The 17,298-nt window shown below is 36.6% G+C and overlaps 1 protein-coding gene across 17 annotated transcripts in view; it reads left to right on the top strand.

Moving 5' to 3' along the window:
• The window catches only part of FAM13B (family with sequence similarity 13 member B), an 89,363-nt gene that overhangs the window by 40,442 nt on the left and 31,623 nt on the right, over window positions 1-17,298 (top strand). For all 17 annotated transcript variants that reach the window (XM_045489986.1, XM_045489992.1, XM_045489977.1 and 14 more), the window contains 3 exons: window positions 8,743-8,784; window positions 9,515-9,670; window positions 11,453-11,585. In XM_045489986.1, the coding sequence (XP_045345942.1) occupies window positions 8,743-8,784; window positions 9,515-9,670; window positions 11,453-11,585 (331 nt within the window). The remainder of the gene's footprint in view (window positions 1-8,742; window positions 8,785-9,514; window positions 9,671-11,452; window positions 11,586-17,298) is intronic.

Here is a 17,298-nt window from a genome sequence, read left to right as displayed (position 1 = left end):
TTGAACTGCCTTCAGAGTGGAAAAAATGCTGGGGGTTAGGTATAGGTAGTTTAGGATATGTAAAAACCAGGTTGCTTTTGAGGCTTCATCTTATCCATGAGGTCCATGAAAATCTCAAGATCCTTTCCAAAGTGACTGTATCTGTAGATAAAGAATTATTGCTCTCACTGCACATACTTATCTGTTATTTACCTTTGTTGTTTAAATGTACAAATTTTAGGGGAATCTACCTTGAAAAAATTTACAGAGGTAGGAGAGTTCTGAACAAGTTTTTCACTTTTTTTTTTTAATTTGTGCCTCATATATTTTACCTAGGCTTCAGGTTTAGGTAAATTTTATTTTTTTTATTAAAAAAAATTTTTTTTAATGCTTATTTTTTTTTGAGAGAGAGAGAACATGAGCAAGGAAGGGGCAGAGAGAGAGGGAGACACAGAATCCGAAGCCGGCTCTAGGCTCTGAGCTGTCAGCACAGAGCCTGATGCGGGGCTCGTACCCACGAACCGCGAGATCATGACCTGAGCCGAAGTCATACACTCAACTGACTGAGCCACCTAGGTGCCCCATTGTTTTATTTTTATTTTTAAAAAAACACTTATTTATTTATTTTTGAGAGTGAGAGAGCACAAGTCAGGGAGGGGCAGAGAGAGAGGGGGGAGACAAAGAATCTGAAGCAGGCTCAAGCCTCCCAGCTGTCAGTGCGGAGCCCTACACTGGGCTTAAACCCACAAACCGTAAGATCATGACCTGAGCTGAAGTTGGATGGTTAACTGATTAAGCTACCCTGGTGCCCCTAGGTAAATTTTAATGTATACTCATGTTTGCAGAACTATACATCAAAAGGTTAATTGGCAGGGGCGTCTGGGTGGCTCACTTGGTTTAGTCTCCGACTATTGTTTTAGGCTCAGGTCATAATCTCACAGTTGTGAGATCGTGTGCCACATCAAACTGTGCTCTGGGTGTGGAGCTTGCTTGAAATTCTCTCTCTCCTCCCCTCTACCCCTCCCCGACTTGCACTTGCTCTTTCTCACTCTCTTTCTCTCTCTCTCAAAAAAAAATTAATTGGCATTCTTACATTCTTATAAAGTTCATTTATAATTGTGCTTTGCCTTCGTAAACCTTGGAATTCAGAAATGAAAATTTCAGTATCTTTTTATGGGCTGTTGATGCTACGGTTTTATTTTTGTGAGTTTATTGGTTTCTGATGGTTTGTTCTTTTTGGGTGTAGTGCAGGATAAAAGGTGTAGTGTTTGAGGAAGAGCTCTGAGTTTAGGGTTTTGAGATTAGTCTCTACAAATTCATTCTGTGGATGCCTTATTGTTGAGGAAATGGGCCCTCAGCTGACTGACTACAGGTGGTTCACAAAGGTAGTCATAACATTTCCCTTCTTTCATCCATTGAATCCAGTAATTTGCAAAATATTTGTTTGGCAGTCCATTACGTTTTCACTAGCTAGGTTCCACTAAAGAGGAGGAAAATGTGGGGTGCCAGAGTGGCTCAGTTGGTTAACTGTCTGACACTTGATTTCAGCTCAGGAAAAATGTACGTTGTGGAAGTGTCAGAATTGTTGGGCAGGGAAAAGTAGAATTTATGCTTTGGGTCATAAGAAAGTTCTATTAAAGTAAAAATTGTTTTAAAGTACCAGAGCACAATAGATGTTGACAAGTTCTCTTTCTTTTCCCTCCCCTTGCCCTATAAATGATGCATTTAATGTTTTAAAGACTTGTAGTTACTATTACTTACTGACTTTCTAGTTGTAAAGAATCTTTCACTTTATTCTTATCATAGTTATAGGGTATTCCCAAGTTAATAGGAAGAGTGAAAAAAGGCTTTTGCTTTTGGCTTGAAAGGGATATATGATTTTTCTTGTTTTAATATATATTTACTTTTTGAGATGATTGTTTTTAAAATTATAGTTTTGGAGTATAGAAATTATCATAATTTTAGATTTGAAAAATTAACCACTAATGGTTTTCTAAATATGGGTAACAAACGAACATTAGTAGTATTGTACTTTTTGTGTACTGTTTTATCAATTTCATATTAGTCATAACTTCTATCTTCAGATAGGGTAGTATGACTAATGCAAACAGATTGGTTTTTCTGCTTTATGTTGGAATAGGCTTAAATATTTCTGCAGGAGTGCTACCCAGATTCAAAATTTTGTCCCCTTTTCCCTCTGTCCTGCAAAATTGCACAGACTTGGGAAGAAATTTGTGGACTCTTGATTAGGTCTCTCCTTGTCAGTAGTGACCTCATGTTGCAGCCTGCTTCCGTTTAGACTGCAGCTCTGATAATTGCTCAGCAGTTTTTATAAGCCCATCACCATCCTTTATGGTGTTTGAAGTCTCTTTACCTGATGTTTTTGTTGGGAGATGCCATGGGTTCAGAATGGCTTGCAGAGCTCTGTTGCACAGGTAAAGTGATCCTTATCAGATTTAATTGAAGCAGAGCTGCAGTACTTTTATGAAGTGTTATTTATAAGATTAAATATTTGTAATTGAGAAATTAAAATAATCGTAGTTCCCTATGATCACTGTATTTGAATTACAAAATACTTATAATTGGAATAAATGGCTGCAAGATTGATTTTATGTAATACTCTCAAGAAGATTACATGCTTGTGGGCAGGTTTAAAAATAGAGTTAACAGAAGGGAGAAAAAGGTCAGAGAATGACTGTATTCTTTTTTTTTTTTTGTAATCTTTTAATATTATACTTGACTAAGGACTTTAAAATATGTATGACCCTTGTAATTTATTGTTGCTTCTGTTAGTCTGGTCTTCTTTGGGGGTTTAGTGAAAATCCCCATCAGGTGGGTTTTGTGGCATCTGTCCATATAGTACCTAAATAATTGACTTTAAATTTGTAAGCAGTTATTTTTCTTTTGTCTTTATTTATCAGAACTCACATCCTCTTGATTCCTATGCTATTTTGTTGCTGTTACAGATGGCATAATTGTATTGATAAATCCTTTTTACAACCATAGATGTGTGTTAGCCATGGTTTGTGCATAAGTGCTTTCTACCCAAAGAAATTGGCTAAGTCTGAAAATAATAAATTCTTTGAAGTCTGAAAACTAAATCATTCCTTTGTCCTTTACAAGGTCAGAGAACGAATTTGTACAGTCAACTTCTGTAGCCTCGTGAGTGACAATCTGACTTATAAAGTATAAAATCTATTTGATTTATTTACTAAGGCTTTTTGGGGTAGGGAGAGGGTCTGTTGAAAGCAGTTGTTTGATTGTCCTTCCATATCTTTAGGGCTAAAGAACCTTTACTCTTACACTAATAATCTAGCTCATTGATTACTACATATAGATATATACAAATACATATATACATGTATTTGTAATTTAATCCCAGTATCATTTAAAAGGGATAGGAAACAAAAGATCAACTCTGTCGATCTATCCAATATAGGACCATTAGAATTCTTGCTTTTTTTTTTGCTCTTTTGGATAACTGGAAGATTATATTAAAGTTTAGTCATTTTGGAAGCTAGAAATAAATCTAGCAACTTTAACTTCTAGTATGGATAAGAATTGTCAGTGGTATTTGTAAAAAAATGTAGACTTTTGGGGAGTGCCTGAGTGGCTCAGTTGGTTAAATGTCCGACTTCAGCTCAGGTCATGATCTCATGGTTTGTGGGTTCGAGCCCCATATCAGGCTCTGTGCTGACAGCCTAGACAGAGCATGGAGCCTGTTTCGGATTCTGTGTCTCCTTTTGTCTCTGCCCCTCTCCTGCTTGTGCTGTCTCTCTCTCTCTCTCAAAAATAAATACTTAAAAAAAAAAAAAAAAAGTAGACTTTTGGACCCTACCTCCTCTGGGAGGGCCTCAGAAATCTGTTTTTTAAAAGCTTTAAAAAAAAATTGGGAAATAAATCATGCACACAGAAATAGGCATCAATGTATATAGCAAAGCAAGTTAGTCAAAGCACATATCTTTGTAACCACCATCCGCATCTAGAATAAACCCGGATAGCACCCCAGTAGGTCTCACAGTCCTGATCTCTTCTCTCCCCTCTAACGGTAACCACTATGCTAACTTTTTGACACTAGTTTTTAGCTTTATGAAAATTAAATGTCACTGTGTATATATTTTTGATCCAGCTGCTTTCACTAAACATTGTATGTGAGATTTCTCCATGTCGTAGGTCATTGTGGTTCATTTTATTGCTGTAAAGTATTCCATCCTAAGATTACACATCAGTGATCCAATTTAATATTGGCAGACCTTTGGATTATTTTTACTTGTTGATTATTTATTTTTGTTGTGTACATTTTTTTTTTTTAAGTTTATTTTCTGAGAGAGAGAAAAAGCGCAAGTGAGGGAGGGGCAGAAAGGGGGACAGAAGATCCAGAGTGGGCTTTGCGATGACAGCTCATGGACCATGAGATCATGAACCGAGCCAAAGTCGACGCTTAACCAACTGAGCCACCCACATGCCCCTGTCGTGTACATTCTTATATACATCTTCTGGTGCACGTATGCATGTACATGAAGACATAAATTTGACTTTTAACTTTTGTAAATATTACCAAATTGTTTCCCAAAGTGCTTGCCCCAATTTACACTAACAGTGCATGAGCATTCCCAGTGCTTCGCATCTTTGCCAACACTTGGTATTAACAGTTTTGGAGGATATATAATATTATTTCCTTGTCATTTTAGTAGGTTCATCCCCTTTTCATGTGTGTATTATCAGTTAATTCTTTTGTGAAATAGCTGTTCCGTTTCTTGATTTTCTACTGTTTTTTTTCCCTTGTTGAATTGTAGGAGCCCTTTAAAAGTATGCATTGGAAATATCTTTTCATTTTATGTTGTGCCTTTTCCTTCTCATATTGTGTCTTCTGAAGAATGATTCTTAATTTCATTCAGGTTTACTGTTCTTTTCCCTTTGTGGTTAATGCTTTTGGGGTTCTGTTTAAGAAATCTTTTTCTAAATATATATTTCTGTATTATCTTTTTTTACCATAAAAATAAATTTTATTTGTTTTATTTATTTATTTATTTATTTTTTTTTTTTTTAATTTTTTTTTTTTTCAACGTTTATTTATTTTTGGGACAGAGAGAGACACAGCATGAACGGGGGAGGGGCAGAGAGAGAGAAAGACACAGAACTGGAAGCAGGCTCCAGGCTCTGAGCCATCAGCCCAGAGCCCAACGCGGGGCTCGAACTCACGGACCGCGAGATCGTGACCCGGCTGAAGTCGGACGCTTAACCGACTGCGCCACCCAGGCGCCCCTATTTGTTTTATTTTTTTATTACGTTTAAAATTTCAATTTCAGTTTAGTTAACATTCCTATATTACCTTCTAAGAACTTCTATTACTTCTAAGAATTACCTATTGGTAACCTTCTATTACCTTCTAAGAACCTTCACATTTCTTGTTTAGGTGTATAATCTACATTATATTATATTGTCCTTGTGTGTGAGACAGTGCCAACTTATTTTTTTCAATATGAGTTAACAAATTGTCCGAGTACTCATTTTTGGAAAGACTGCCCTTTTCCCTGCTTTCTGTAGTACCACCTTTGTTCCTTATCAAGTGTGTATTCATGGGTACATTTCTGTTCTGTTTGTTTTTTCTTGTGCCAGTGCTATGTTATTTATTTTTGCTTTATTGTTTTTGGGGTCTGGGGTGGGGTATAGATCTCCAATAAAATAGCACTGTCACCCCAGGACACTGTGATATAGGTAGTCCATGGATCAAATCCTTGTTTTAGGGGTTGTAAGAAAGCCTCCACATTCTGGCTTAATCTTTACTAGCCTGTGTGTGTATAATTATAAAAACATGCTATTTTAAAAATTATTTATATATAATTATTTATATATATTTTATCTTAATCTTTAGATTTGCATTTCTAGTAAGTTTTCTTATACCCATGTATCTATTAGCATTTTAATAATCTAATCTGATGGGAAAAGGTGAGAAAATTCTTCTGAGAAGTTAAGTAAGTAGTTGCCTAACAATGGCAGATTTGAAAAATAACAGAGGATATATACTCCCACAAAAGTTAAAACATGATATTAGGCTTTAGTAACAGACTGATGGACTAAGTAGTTGAGAATTAGAACTTGTTGAGATTTTGGTGTACAGTACAGGAAAAGCTCACCAGAAGCCACAAATTAAATGGGGAAGGGAAGGATGTTGGATTTATACGTTTTCTTCACACCATTTGATATACTACACTGTCAGGTATTAAAAACAAAATACTTCTAATCATGTAAGTATGTAATGTGTGTAAGCTTAGAAATTGCAAGTATTACTGAGGAAAATATAACTGATCAGACCATGTAAAGATAGATCTTCAATAATTAAATAGGCAACCCGTAAAGGAAATGAAAAATATAAACAACAAATCATTGTAGCAAAATATCAGAAAAAGACTTAATCTTAGTTGACATTTAAGCACTCTGGAGGAAGACCTTCATTTATCTTTTCTTGTTTTGTTTTGTTTTGTTTTTTGCGGAAGTCACTAAGTGTTAACTTTCAGCTCATTTGAAACTACTAGAAATGGACCCATGGCTAAACTCTTTTTGTGCACGTATATGTGATTTTTCTCCCCAATGTTTCCTTCAGAAATGAACTTCCCAAAAACATCATTAAAATTTGAAAAATTTTTAAGTATTTCCCTTGAGGGTATCAGCATGAAAGCATTTAGAACTAAGAATAATCTGTTCATGAATACTAGCATAATACTGGCTGTTAAAAATTTTTTTTTATAAAGCTGAGAGATGTTATGTGTGCCAAACCAGAGTGGCTTACTGTTGTCTGATAAAGCAATTGTGCAATTTGCTACTAATATGTTTACTGTAAGGGAGACCTGAAGATTACTGCATGAATGGTAAATGATGTTATTTGGTTTCCTGCATAGAATCCTGTGAATATTAATCTGATAGACTTTGTCTCTTATGTTGGTTAGAGTTTGTGTTGGCACATTTACAGGGGATCTTTCATAAAACTGATTTAAATTTACTTTTTAAAAGTGACTCTTTATTGAGTCACAGACATACAGAAAAGTTCACAAATCATAAGGTTATTATCAAAAACTCAACTAGTATAACCACCACCTGGGTTACTTCTTCCTTCTCAAATTCTTCCATCTCCCTTTTTGCCAAAAGTAGCTGCTCTGTGGCTTCTGTTGCTATAGATTACTTTTTTCTGTTAACTGTTTTTTTCTTTAAAAATCAACTTTGAGCAGCATCTGGGTGGCTCAGTCGGTTAAACATCCTAACTCTTGATTTCGACTCAGGTCATGATCTCACTCTTCGTGGGATTGAGCCCCACATTGGGCTCTGTACCGACGTTGTGGAGCCTCCTTGGGATTCTCTCTCTCCCTCTCTTTTTCTCTCTCTCTGCCCCTCCCCTGCTCTCTTTCTCTCTCAAAATAAATAAACATTTTTAAAAAATCAACTTTGGGGGCGCCTGGGTGGCGCAGTCGGTTAAGTGTCCGACTTCAGCCAGGTCACAATCTTGCGGTCCGTGAGTTCGAGCCCCGCGTCGGGCTCTGTGCTGGCAGCTCAGAGCCTGGAGCCTGCTTCCGATTCTGTGTCTCCCTCTCTCTGACCCTCCCCCGTTCATGCTCTATCTCTCTCTATCCCAAAAATAAATAAACGTTGAAAAAAAAAATTAAAAAAAAAAATCAACTTTGAGGCTATAATTTTCACTCAATAAAATGCAGTTTATAAACGTACACATTTGCATGTATGTGTTTACAACCACCACTGTCAAGACACAGACTGTTTACCATCACCCAACAGTCTGGCCCCATGTCACGACTGATATCCTTTCTGTCACTGTATCGATTAATTATTAAAAAAATTTTTTTTAATGTTTATTTTTGAGAGAGAGTGAGTGCAGGAGAGTCAGAGAGAGAGGGAGACACAGAATCTGAAGCAGGTTCCAGGCTCTGAGCTATCAGCACAGAACCTGATGGGGGCTGAAACCCACAAGCTGAGAGATCATGACCTGAGCTGAAGTCGGACACTTAACCAGCTGAGCCGCTCAGGCGCCCCACTGTATAGATTAGTTTTGCCTGTTTTAGAATTTCATGTAAATGGAATCCCCTCTAGTAGGTACTCTTTTGTGTCTGGCATCTTTGCTTTGCATAATGTTGAGATTCATGTTCTTGGCATTTTTCAGTTGTTTGTGCCTTTTGTTTAAAAAAAATGCTGAGTGTATTCTGTCGTAGGATGTCCTACAATTTGTTTCTGTATTCACCTGTTTGGGTTGATACCTTTGGCTATTACGAATAAAGCTGCTATGCTTGTGCAAGGATTCCTATGGAATTATACTTTCACTTCTCTTGATTAAATACCCAGGAGTTACAATTGTGGGCTCATTTAGGAAGTTTTTTTTTTTTTTTTAAGATTTTATTTATTTATTTATTTATTTATTATTATTTTTTCCCCCAACGTTTATTTTTTATTTTATTTTATTTAAAAAAAAAATTTTTTTTTTGACGTTTATTTATTTTTGGGACAGAGAGAGACAGATCATGAACGGGGGAAGGGCAGAGAGAGAGGGAGACACAGAATCGGAAACAGGCTCCAGGCTCTGAGCCATCAGCCCAGAGCCCGACGCGGGGCTCGAACTCACGGACCGCGAGATCGTGACCTGGCTGAAGTCGGACGCTTAACCGACTGCGCCACCCAGGCGCCCCAAATGTGGCAGTTTTCAACACTTCATGAAGTTAATATTGAAAAGTTTTAATAGCTTTTTTCTTTCTTTGATTACAGTGCCCATTTATCTCCCATCAGCATCTTACCAGCCTCTGCAGAGTAAGTAGTATACTTAGAGAAGACAAATCTGTTTTTAATATAAAAATATTACTAAACTGTGGAAATTAAAATCATGGTATGTATTATGCTTACTTTAGAGGAAGGACTGTACATAAGTTAGTGAAACCTAGTTAATATTTTATATACTGCAGTAGGAACAAATATATATGTACATGTATATATACATATGTGTATGTATATATATGTATATATATATACAGAATATATATACATATATATACATGTATAGAATAAAGATTGAACTTTCTTCAGATGATCTTTTTGATCTTCTGAAATGATTCAGAAATGTCAGTAGGTCTCTTTAAGAAGTAGACTTCATGTAAAAAATATGGACAGGGTCCTTACAGTTTTCTTTGATTTAGCTAAGTATTGACAAATTGTTTTGCGTTATAAATGTAGCTTTGAAAAGTCTATTTAAATGGTTTTCTGTATAGTTGCGAGGAATGAATACTGGGACAGCTGATCCTTCCCACCTTGGTAGTAATAGTGATAGTATGGTTGATTTGTCTATTAATTTGGGCAAATTTCTTTTAAAAATTTAACCTAGTATCATGTATTCCTTTTGTATGTTTCTTTTTGTATGCTAGCTTATACATTTCAGTACCCCGATAATTTGTTTTACTAGTCATTGGTTTTAATGTTTATATTTATGTGGCCAAATGCCCAGTTAGGGTGACTGCTTCTTACTAAAATGTGTTCTGTTTTGTAGCATTTTAGAAAGAACGATTAGAGCAGCTGTGGAACAGCATCTTTTTGATCTGCAGAGCAGCATAGATCATGATTTTAAGAATTTACAACAGCAAAGTCTGGTGTGTAATAATGAAGCAGAAAGTATTAATTGTGATGGGGAAGGATCTAATAACCAGTAAGAAACTTTTACAACATTTTACTGTTATTTATTGTTATAAAATGTTTGATTATCTTCTAAAAACCATGGTTTACTTAAAATGGGATCTTGGGGATTTCTGAAAGTGTGTGTGGAAAGTGACTGTATAATTTGTATGTAAATTGTATATAGTTAATATTGAAAATCTAAATTTTCCATTAAGATGGTAGACGTTAAGTCCAATACTGCCAGGTTTTCCTCCCTGAGCACCAGATGAAGTAGTGAGCTTAGCTTTAGGGACTATGTTGTATGAAAAATAACTTAAAAAAACTTAAAGACCCGTACTGTGAGCAACACATGGTCTCACCATGAGAGACATGAAGTGATCTAGACAGCAAAGTACAGGGACACCAGATTGACTTTGCTTGTATTGCATAGTCATTAAGTGAAATAGTGAGCAGAATCATCCTTTGCTTTTTAAATTTTATCCCCTGTCACAAGCTACTACCCTGCTGGCCTCCCTGCATACTTTTTTTTAGATTAGTAGTTAATAGTTGAATCTTGTATAAGTTAAAAGTATGTCTGTGCTGTGTGATGTTATTCCACTTTTCATTGCACTTGTTACTTTTAAATGGATAAAAAGCCTCATCTCCTTTCCTGTTACCTCAGCCCTGCACTTGAGGGATAAATACGTGCCTTTCTCTGAGACTATAATGCGGTGATTTCATAGTTTTTATTTACCAGTTTTTATTTGGAGGACAGATGAGAAAGATGTATGCAAATTTGGAGGGTTCATAGGAGGTAAAAAAAAAAAAAAAAGATTGGGTAGAGTGTTTCTTTTTTTTTTTTAAATCAGATTTTTGAAAGGCCAAGTGTGTATAGTGCATTAGAATAGCTATTAAATATGAATTGAAACCGAAAAAAATTAATGGATATGAAAACCAAGGGTTGCAATATGTTTATTTTAGGAATACCATATTGTACAACTTGCAGGTGTGCTCTGTAGTCTGAAGAGATGGCATCACCAGCCTGTGGAGCTTTGTGGCCCTGATTTGTGTTGCTTTGAAGGCATGATTGGAACTGATAGAACTGGATTGCTTAAAAGCATTGCTTTTAAGAGTATTGGGCCAAATATGAAGGAAAATAGTATCTGAAAACAGCAGTAATTAAAAGTTGGAAATAGTAGGAAAGTAGTCCAAAGGTTATAATTCATATAAGTAGATTCCTTGGCGTTAGTCTTTAGTTTAGCTAGAGATCCTGAAAACCTATGCCCATGCTCACACAATAACCTTATTTTTATCTCTGAGGAAATAACTCCTGTTCTATCATTGATGGTGGTATTGTCTTTGTAAACGAAAGCCTACTGCAGTATTTTGCATATTCTGAATAAATTATGTAACATGCAAAATTTGTAGTAGGAAACTACTGTTGTACTTGATAAAGTGTTGGACACTGTGGTGTTTAGTGTCTAGTGCTAGACTTGTATTTTAATTGAAACAGATGATTATGACTGAGAGTATGCATTTGTAAGGGAAATTATTTTGGCACATAAATTATTCTTTCAGCTGTTCATTTGTTTATGAAAATTTTCAAAGGGAATAACAAACAAGGTAGTTTTCTCGCAGCATTCCCTGGAGAGACAAAAATAAACTTCGTGTGTTTAATAATCTAATTGGCAAAATGAATAAAGTGTGGAGTTTTATGAAAAGGACTCATTATCTTAACAAGTGGAAGTTTCAGATCATTATTGATATTTATTTATTTTAAAAGCATTACATATTCAACATTTGGCCTGATGTGATTTTTTATCTTCATTACTAGGGTTGATATTGCTGATGATATTATTAATGCCAGTGAAAGTAACGGAGACTGTTCAGAACCTGTGGCTAGCACTAATTTAGACAGTGAAGTTATGCAGCAAGATTTTGTATTTGAGGATGAAGAAAATAACCAGGTAAGACATGGAAAGAATAAAAGATCTTTGGGTTAGGTGTGCTAGACCTGCAACTCTGATTGCTTTGTGTATTCCTTTCATACCAGAAGTCATAGTTCATTATTGTTGACACACACATTTTTCTTGATTATGAGTCCCAAGAACATACACTCTATCAGTAAAGATCAGGAACCATCATTGGGTAGAGAAGTAGATATAAAATATTTAAAAATATTTTCCTGAAAGGAAACAAATGACATTGTTAGCTGAGGTGGTTGGTGGTATTATGGTTGTATTTTGTTCTTTTTAAAAGCTTTTTTTTTCCTAATTCCCAATTTTTTCCTGAAGAACGCGGGATCTTTTCATAGAGAAAACCCATGAACATCATTTTGAAAGTAGATTGTGGGGCGCCTGGGTGGCTCAGTCAGTTAAGCATCTGACTTCACCTCAGGTCCTGATATCGTGGTCTGCATTCCATGGGTTTGAGCCCCACATCAGGCTTTGTGCTGACAGCTTGGAGCCTGGAGCCTGCTTCGGATTCTGTGTCTCCCTCTCTCTGCCCCTTCCCCACTTCTCTCTCTCTCTCTCTCTCAAAATAATAAATAAACATTAAAAATTTTTTTTTTTTTTAATTTTTTTTTTTTCAACGTTTATTTATTTTTGGGACAGAGAGAGACAGAACATGAACGGGGGAGGGTCAGAGAGAGAGGGAGACACAGAATCGGAAACAGGCTCCAGGCTCTGAGCCATCAGCCCAGAGCCCGACGCGGGGCTCGAACTCACGGACCGCGAGATCGTGACCTGGCTGAAGTCGGACGCTTAACCGACTGCGCCACCCAGGCGCCCCTAAAAAATTTTTTAAAAAGTAACTAAATTGTTTTCACTGTCATAAATTGTCCATGGTTACATTGCTTTTAAAGTAACGTCAATAAATATACAAATTGGGGTGTCTGGTAGTTCAGTCTGTTAAGTGTCTGACACTTGATCTCAACTCAGGTCTTGACCTCAGAGTCGTGAGTTCAAGCCCAGCTTTGGGCTCTGTGCTGGGCATGAAAAATAAATAAAAAATAAATAAACACACACACACACACACACGTATATACATATACGTACACAAAGCAGTATCTTTCTTTTTTTTTAAATTATATCTTTTATTTTTTAAAATTTGCATCCAAATTAGTTAGCATATAGTGCAACAATGATTTCAGGAGTAGATTCCTTAGTGACCCTTACCTATTTAGCCCATCCCCTCTCCCACAACCCCTCCTGTAACCCTCAGTTTGTTCTCCATATTGAAGAGTCTCCTATGTTTTGTCCCCCCTCCCTGTTTTTATATTATTTTTGTTTCCCTTCCCTTATGTTCATCTGTTTTGTCTCTTAAAGTCCTCATATGAGTGAAGTCATATGATTTTTGTCTTTCTCTGTCTGACTAATTTCACTTAGCATAATACCTCCAGCTCCATCTACATAGTTGTAAATGGCAAGATTTCATTCTTTTTGATTGCCAAGTAATCCTCCATTGTATATATATATACCACATCTTCTTTATCCATTCATCCATGCAGTATCTTTGTACAACATGTTTCACAGTTTAGTTTTGATAACTTTTTAAAATAAGATTCTTAATGGATAAGGAAGTTTTTATTCAGCATGTTTTCATTCTAAGTCATGAACTAAAGTGTAGGTATAATAAAGAATTTAGGGTCTGTCGACTGAGATTTGTATTCTGGCTTTGCCTTTTAATAGCAGTGTGACTTTGGCCAAGTTACCTAACTTTCCTTATCTGCTCCTTGATTTTCTTTAGACAGGTAGGGAGTAATACTTCTGTTAGAGGATTATTATAAGTATCCAGAGAAGTAGAAATATAAAATTATTTTATAAACTAGGAAATGTTCACTGAAGTTAAGTTGCTCCTGTTATTTTTACTCCACTTGTATATTACTTATATATTAATGCTTTTACTTATGCTGGTATATTAGATAAATCCCTTTTCATGTAGTAGTCTCCTTGCCCTTTTCTGGATTTTCAATTTCTGCCTGTCTACTGAATCATTCCCATCAGTGTAAAATGTTATTTTCCCATGTGTAGGAAATAATTCTCTCTTGACTCTTCACCCCCCTGTATGTAGATAATCCCCTATTTTTTGCTTCCCCCTCTAGTAAAATTACTTGAATTGTCTCTTTTCTTTAATTCTTCTCTTTCCACTCTCTCTTAAACCTACTTCTGGTAACTTTTTGCCCCATCATTCCTCTGAAACTGCTTTTGCAAGGTACCAATGATGTCTCTTGCACATTTTACTTGACCTAAGAGTACAGTTTGATTTAATTAATTACTCCCACTACCTTGATAGGTTCTTTTGTTTTATTTATTTATTTATTCATTCATTCATTCATTCATTCATTCATTCGTTTGTTTTGTTTTGTTTTTTCCCCCTTGGCTTTCAGAAGATCTCATTCTTCTCTGTTGTTTTCTACTTGACTGACTGCCCTGTTTCTTTGTTGGTTGCTTTTCGTGTTCTGAACCTTTGAAATTTGGAACAGCCCAGTGCCCATTTCTCGGATTGCTTATTTTCATTCACTCAGTTGGTAATATCATTTCATCTAATGGTTTTGAAATACTGTCTACCTGTAAAGATTTCCAAATTTATATCTCTAGTTGAGGCCTTTCTCTTGAATTTGATTCCTATATCGAGTTGTTATACTTAACATCTCCACTTGAATATCTTGTAAGCATTTTAAGCTTTACAGGCGCAAGACTGAATTTATAATCTTGTCCACATGGCTGTTCTTCTTTTTGTCTTTAAAATCTCAGTAAAGGGCAATTTCTCCTTCCATATGCATAGACCAAAAGCCTTGGGTCATCCTTGATTTCTTTCGCTGCACATCCCATTCTTTACAGAGTCCTGTTGGCAATACCTTCAAAGTTTATCTGGCGTCTGACCACTTTTTACCATTTTCATTGCCACCCTGTAGGTCCATATCAATATAATTTCTCCTAGATTAATAGATTAATATAGTCTTGGTAACTGACATCATCTTTGCCTTCCTGTGGTCTGTTCTTAGCACAGCAGCCAGAGTGATTGTTTTAAAAGGAAAATTAGAGAATTTTCCTTTCCTTTCTCTTCTCAGAACCTTCCATTGCCATCTAGGTATAAAAATAGAGGAATAGGTACTGCAGAAACACTGAATGATAGCTTAGTCTTTTTCTTTTAGTTTTTTAATGTTTGTTTATTTTTGAGAGAGAGAGAGAGTCAGAGTGCAAACTTGGGAGGGGCAGAGAGAGAGGGAGACACAAAATCTGAAGTAGGCTCAGCACAGAGCCTGACGTGGGGCTCGAACTCATGAACCGTGAGATCATGACCTGAGCTGAAGTTGATTGCTTAACCACCTGAGCCACCCAGGCCCCCCGACAGCTCAGTCTTAAGGTTAGCTATCTGGATTGCTGTTTTCCCAGGTGTCCTGTGGTTTGCTTCTTCCTCTCACCTTGTAGATGTTTGCTCAGTTTTACCTTTTCTGTAAGGCCAAATCTCCTCATCACTCTGTATTAGTATTAGCAGGTCTTCCCATTGACCCACCCCCATCTAGTCCCTGAAGTTTCGGCCCTTTTCCCCCTTGCCCTTGATAGTGTTATCGCTATTGCACATATCTTTTAAATTAGTAGTTTACTGTCTGTCTCCCACCAGGGACTATAATCCCTCAACCCTTCATGAGGATTGAGATTTTTATTTGTTCATTATTGCATCCCATTATCTAGAACACATAGGTATTCATTAAGTATTTGTGGAATATGTGATGAATAAATGAGTAACATCTGGCACATAGTAGGCAACTAAATATATATATATATTTTAAGTAGGCTCCACACCCTGTGTGGGGCTTGAATTTAAAACCCTGAGATCAAGAGTCATGTGCTTTACTGACTGCGCTAGCCAGGTGCCCCTAAGTAAATGTGTTGAATGAAATTGGTGTATCATTTACTTTGTTAACAATGCAAGAATTATTTTTCCCCAAAACCTTTTTTTTGTTGTTTTTTTAAGAGCAGTTTTAGGTTTACAACAAAATGGAGAGGGAGGTATGGTAATTTCCCCTATGCTCCCTGCCCCAACACAGGCACACTCCCACATTATCACCGTCACTCACCTGAATGGTATGTATTTTACCAAGGACGAACCTGCCTTGACACATCATAATCATTCACAGTCTAGTTTACCTTAATGTTCATTCCTAGTGTTGTGCATTTCATAGGTTTGGACAAACGTAAAATGACATGTATTTGTTATAATATTCATACTGTGGTTTTTTGTTTTTTTTTTTTTTAATTTTTTTTTTTTTCAACGTTTATTTATTTTTGGGACAGAGAGAGACACAGCATGAACGGGGGAGGGGCAGAGAGAGAGGGAGACACAGAATCGGAAACAGGCTCCAGGCTCTGAGCCATCAGCCCAGAGCCTGATGCGGGGCTCGAACTCACAGACCGCGAGATCGTGACCTGGCTGAAGTCGGACGCTTAACCGACTGCGCCACCCAGGCGCCCCCATACTGTGGTTTTTAAACTGTCCTAAACATCCTCTGTGCTCTGTTTATTTCTCCCACCACCCCTGCAACCACAGATCTTTTTATTGTCTGCATAGTTTTGCCTTTTCCAGAATCGTATAGTTGGAATTGTACAGTATGTAGCCTTTTCATAGTGGTTTCTTAGTAGTATGCATTTAAGTTACTTTCACATTTGCTTCATGGCTTGATAGCTCGTTTTTTAGTGCTTAGTCATTGCCATTGCTGCAGTGTACCACAATTTATTTATCCATTCATCTACTGAAGGACATCTTGGTTGCTTGCAAGTTTTGGCAGTTATCAATAACACTGGTACTAATATCTGTGTAGACATAAGGTCTTCGCACCTTTGGGTAAATAATAAGCAGTATAATTGATAGGTCAAATGGTACAAATTTTATAAGAAACCTCCAACTGTCTTCCAAAATGGCTGTACCATTTTGTTTTCCTGCCAGTAATGTTTAAGTTTTCCTCTTGCTCCACTACTTCACCAGTATTTGTTGTTGTCAGTGTTCCAGATTTTTGCAGTTCTAATATGTGTATAATGATATTTCATTGTTGTTGTTGTTGTTTTGCTTTTTTTTTTTTAATTTTTTTTTTTTTCAACGTTTATTTATTTTGGGGACAGAGAGACAGAGCATGAACGGGGGAAGGGCAGAGAGAGAGGGAGACACAGAATCGGAAACAGGCTCCAGGCTCTGAGCCATCAGCCCAGAGCCCGACGCGGGGCTCGAACTCACAGACCGCGAGATCGTGACCTGGCTGAAGTCGGATGCTCAACCGACTGCGCCACCCAGGCGCCCCTCATTGTTGTTTTTAATTTGCAGTTTTCTTAATGCCATAATGATGTTGAGTATCTTTTCATATGCTTATTTGTCATCTGTATATTTAATGAGTTCAGGCCTTCTGCCCATTGTTTTCCTCACGAACCCGAAGCCCATTTTTTAATTGGGTTGTTTTCTGTTGAGTTTTAGGAGTTCTTCGTTTATTTTGAATAACAGTCTTTTATCAGATCAGTCTTTAGCAAATTAATGGGTTTTTTAAATGTGCTACTAGATTTGTAGTAAATATTTAGAATTTTTGTACTGATAGGAGAGTGATCTGTAAATGGTACAATAGTTTGTACAGGAATTTGGACTATTTTTGAGGGGTTGAAAGTGATCAGTAGCCTGATTAGGGATTAT

The sequence above is a fragment of the Leopardus geoffroyi genome, chromosome A1, assembly GCF_018350155.1.
Source record: "Leopardus geoffroyi isolate Oge1 chromosome A1, O.geoffroyi_Oge1_pat1.0, whole genome shotgun sequence".
Taxonomy (NCBI): domain Eukaryota; kingdom Metazoa; phylum Chordata; class Mammalia; order Carnivora; family Felidae; genus Leopardus; species Leopardus geoffroyi.
Note: the sequence above shows the minus strand (reverse complement) of the source record. Positions and strands in the feature narration are given on the sequence as shown.